Below are 4,697 nucleotides of genomic sequence, written 5' to 3' on the forward strand. Positions count from 1 at the left end.
ACTTTTGCCTTTAAAATAAACTTTCCACTAAAACATTTTGCCTTTCCCCCTTCTTAAACAATTATAGCTAAAAATGCTAACTTAATTTTACTCTTTAACGATGGAAAGTGTATGCGTGGTTTTTCTAGGTGTGGGGCTACAGTTTGCAAGAATCAACATACTCCCATTTCCTTCTTCTGAGCCGTAACCCCATTAAGATTTCTGCTAAGTCAGTACGTTGAATTTTGACATCCCCTCTAGAAATAAAATCTCAAAGTTTTCTATTTCAAATTGACACCCACTTCCGACATGCCCTCATTTTCTCCAGAGTCAGCAGTCCGTCAGCGAATGGCGTCTGAAATGACGCAGTCAGGAAAGGAACTAGGACCTTCTTTTCCCTCGCCCGGCCTTTCTCCAGGCTCTTCAATTACACTCGGCTTTCGTTTGCTTTTCTCTTAACACCTTAGGACGCCGCTCGGCGTTCGATTAATAACGCTCCGCAAAGAAGGGAAGTGAGACATTCCACTGTCCTGCAGTCGATAGGGGGAGCCGGCAGTCTGGTTCCGACCGTACCATTAAGCGGCTGAGCAGGGGGTGGTGAGGGAGTAAGAGGGGCGTAGGGCGCCGTCCCGCACCAGGCTCGGACGACGGGAGAATGGCGGCCTTGGGGTCACCGCTGCGCACTTGGCGAGGCCTTCTCCGAGAGTTGCGCTACTTGAACGCGGCCACAGGCCGACCCTATCGCCACACCGCGGCCTATCGGTACCTCGTGAAGGCTTTCCGTGCACATCGGGTACGGAAGCCCGTGTCCGGGGGCTCCAGCGTCCCTTTCCCGGGAAGGGAGGGAGAGTCGGGTCTGGGCAGGGTGGAGCGCGCCTGGCCTTAGCCCTCATTTCTGAGGCTCTGGTTCCCTCCAAACAGATCCAGGCCCTAGTCTAAGGCCTGAGCCCGGGGACTAACCGAGGACCGGCGGGAAGGCAGAGTCGTCCTGGGGTGGAGCCGTCCCTGAGGATTTCATTGGCTGTCTTTGGCCCGTGTGGAGGGGAAAGTCAGAGGGAAGTGAAATGGCGGAAATAGAGAGGGACAAGAAAAAAGATGTCCTTGGTGGAGAGTGTAGGCTCACAGGCCACAGCATCTACCCGACACTCTCCTTTCCGGAGGAGAGCTATTCTGAGAACCAGTTTTTGATGCAGAGAGGAATATTGGGCGCTTCTTGAAGAGCAGGACTACGCCGCTTCAGGGAATGGTGCCTTGCAGGGCTGAACTAGAAACCTCTAATGAGGTGGTACTGTGAGTTACAACATTAACGTGATATGTGACCAGACAACAGTTTTTCCGCCGGTAGTAGATAAATATGTACATATGGGAGGCCATCATCCTTGGAAAATCCCTTTGTGAAATCCGCACTCCTACCCCTTAGGCAAGATCGGATGGAAGATAGTTTCTTTCTTCAAAAGGGGCAACTGAGGCTCGGGGACGGTTGACCTGTACAAGCACATGTATAGGAGCAACTAGGCTCTAGGTTACTTGGTTCCCAAATAAGAGTCTTCCATTTAATTACTGCCTTTAGAGTTACTGATCTGGCTTGGAAAGAAGTTGCAGCCTTTCTCAGAAATGATAAATTGGAGAGTCAGCTTGGGCTTTAGCAAAGGAAATTTAGCGTCCTTTGAGCAGTGTGGGAAAGGGGAGAACCATCATCCTAACTCTTGATTTTCTGGGCCATGGAAGTTAGAATGCAAAATGTTAGAACTAAACTTCCAACTAATTTTTAAAAGGTCACAATATTAGGGACTGTTAGGAACTTGGCTAAAAACGACGAATAAGAGCCACATGCGTGCTGTCTTTTAAGAAGCTTACGATCCACCTGAGGAGCCATGTAACCAAGGACTTAGAATAAACAAGTGCTAAGGGAGTAAATAGACAACAGGGGTCCTGGCATACAGAAGGGGTAGGCTTTCAGGAGGAAGTGCATTAACCAGGGACTTGAAGAATAAATTAGAGTTAGCAAGTAAATGGGGGTTGGGGAAGATGAGGTCCAAGTAAAGAAGGTGTACAACTGAAAGCCCAGAGGTGAGAGGAGCTGACAGTGGAGAGCTGTTACGGCTTAGGGTGTGGTGGAGGAAGTGGAGGAAGATGAGGTAGGTGGTAGGCAGGAGTTTAAACTTCATTGGAAATGTAATGGGAAGTCACTCAAGATTTTCAAGGTGACATGATTATAGTTGTACCTAATGGAGGCAACATGATTGCCCTTGAGAGGGCCTTGGTAACGGCTCTGAAGTTCCTTGGAAATACACCTGAAATTCATGCTAAAAATTCCAGAAACACCACTCTGTGGAATGCATATGAGGATATGGGAAAGGGTTCTATTTCCTGCTGGCTCAGAGCTAACTCAATAATCATCTATGCCCATTTTCTCTCTCCTCTCCCTAGGCTGAAGGGATTCAGTTAGCTGAATCTCCCCTTTCGCCATTGGGAAAATACAATTTTCTATTTCATTAGATCTCTCGGTCTCTTGTGGTTCATTTACTATGTTACATTGCTGATGCTTTTCTCCTGACTCCTCATGATTCAGGCTTAGCTGAATCAAGATAAGTTATGTTCTTCCCTATACTAACATAGAATTCCTGTTTCAAATTCTGTCAATTTAGACTTATATAATAGAAGTGAATGTTACCCGTTGTTGATGCTTGACATTAGTGTTGGTCACTCATAAATTTTTAATTATAAAAAGTTAAATTGATTAAAGCTGATGAATTTTATTTTTGAGCAGCTTATAGGTGCCATTTTCATATATGTGATCTGCAAATCTTAAAGCACACATTCTAGTTTTCAGATTCCAAACCTAGATATTCAAGTAAAGAAAGGTCAAAGAGAGACATACGTAGGCAGTGGTGCCCAGAGATTAATCCACACTTGAACAGGGCTCCTTAAGTCATTTGAGGCTACGCACACATCTTTGTCTTACCTTTCCTGCCCCTTTCTCACAGCCTCAGAACATAAAACTAGTCAAGTAAAGTCTGTGTACTAATTTAATCTGGAAGTTAATTATGATGAAGAAAAAACAAGGTTTATAGTCACTTTGGAATGGATATGGAATTTCCAGCTTCTAAAGGTCATCAGAATACAGATTTTTTAGATGAATAAATTGTGAGAGCGAGTATAATTAAGTAGTATGAACATACACATATTACTTTTATTTATAAAACCTTCATTTTGTTACTGGTGAGGACAAAGCTATTTTTCAGAAAAATAAGTTTTTAATTTTCATTGAAATGAAAGGCATATGCCATATTAACCAAAGTCCACAGTCACATAAAATAAAGCAGCCCTTCATTTGTTTGAAGGGGAGAAAGTTCTGTATTTTATTCCTTAGGTGACGTTAATGATCAGTGACCTGACTGTATTCCCCATCTCTGCCATTAACCAACCATAGAGCCTCTCTGGGCTTTAGTTCCCTCATTCGTTAAATGAGGGTGTTGAACCAAGAGATAAACTTTTTTCCGGTATTAAAATTTGAGGACAGGATGAAATGCTTCAGTGAAACTCCTTGTAAAATTCCTCTTTGATTAACAGGTGCCAGCTTTCCTAATCATCAACAGTTACAGTGTGCCTCTATATATATACAGAGTGCCTTTATATATGTTATTAAGTATGCACAAACACATGTGTGTAGGTCCTCTGCAATTTACTTTCATTCTAGAGAATGCTTGTTTAACAAATCTTTCTCTGTGGACCTGTGTCTGCAGCTGGGCTGTTAATAGAGTATCTGACCTTGCTACTCCTCCAGGTCACCAGTGAGAAGCTGTGCAGAGCCCGGCATGAGCTTCATTTCCAAGCTGCCACCTATCTCTGCCTTCTGCGCAGCATCCGAGAACATGTGGCCCTCCACCAGGAATTTCATGGCAAGGGTGAGCGCTCAGCGGAGGAGTCGGCTGGCTTAGTGGGTCTCAAGTTGCCCCAGCAGCCTGGAGGGAAGGGCTGGGAGCCATGAAAATGGAGAGCTTCCTTGGATGCTGCCTTCATACAGGAATTTAATCGTTTCTATCAATATGTATTTATCATTAAATTTTTTTTAAAGTTTAGGGGTTTTCTCTGAAATTTTGTTGACTGAGGTTTTCTTAGGGAGGTTTCATCTTTACTCTCAGTGAATTTTCTGAAGTTCTTACACTAGGCTGATTGATGTTCTTGATTTACTTTTAAAACTCTTTATTTTTTTCTTTAATTTAAAAAGTAATACAGCCTATTAAGGAATTCAAATGCATAGACATATAAAATAAAGCCCTCTTACCTTTTCCCTTGCCCTTCTCTCCGCTCTCCCAACCCCATTACCAGGTGGTAACGATTACTAACAGTTTGGTGTGCATCTTTCTAGATGTTTCCTATACATAAACAAACAATTATACATATATACCTGTTATCTAAAAGTACACAAATATGATGTTAAGGTCCTGGTAGGAAACAGATGGCACACTCATACAGGGTTACTGAGGAGAGTTAATGAAGGGATATTTATAAAGATGTGGGTTGAATTAAGGTCAACAAGACAGTGGGGAGCTGTCATCTCCCTAGGCCTGACGGAGTTGACCCTTAGGTATAAGAACATGGCCACCACTCATCTACCGGCTGCAGGAAGACCAGGGAGAGGGCAATGGAATGAGCACACTGACCGCTCCGCCTCTGCCTTCTACCCTCCATGTCAAATTGCTCTTCCTCCTGAA

The 4,697-nt window shown here is 43.9% G+C and overlaps 1 protein-coding gene across 1 annotated transcript; it reads left to right on the forward strand.

Annotated features, from left to right (window-relative positions):
- The first annotated feature begins 559 nt into the window (after positions 1-559).
- On the forward strand, positions 560-4,061 carry FMC1 (formation of mitochondrial complex V assembly factor 1 homolog). Its single transcript, XM_082473181.1, has 2 exons — positions 560-772; positions 3,767-4,061. Exons 1-2 carry the CDS (start codon positions 635-637, stop codon positions 3,968-3,970), a joined length of 342 nt encoding a protein of 113 aa, XP_082329307.1. The 5' UTR covers positions 560-634; the 3' UTR covers positions 3,971-4,061.
- Positions 4,062-4,697: the final 636 nt, after the last annotated feature.

This window comes from Balaenoptera physalus, assembly GCF_965194825.1.
Source record: "Balaenoptera physalus genome assembly, chromosome: 8".
Taxonomy (NCBI): domain Eukaryota; kingdom Metazoa; phylum Chordata; class Mammalia; order Artiodactyla; family Balaenopteridae; genus Balaenoptera; species Balaenoptera physalus.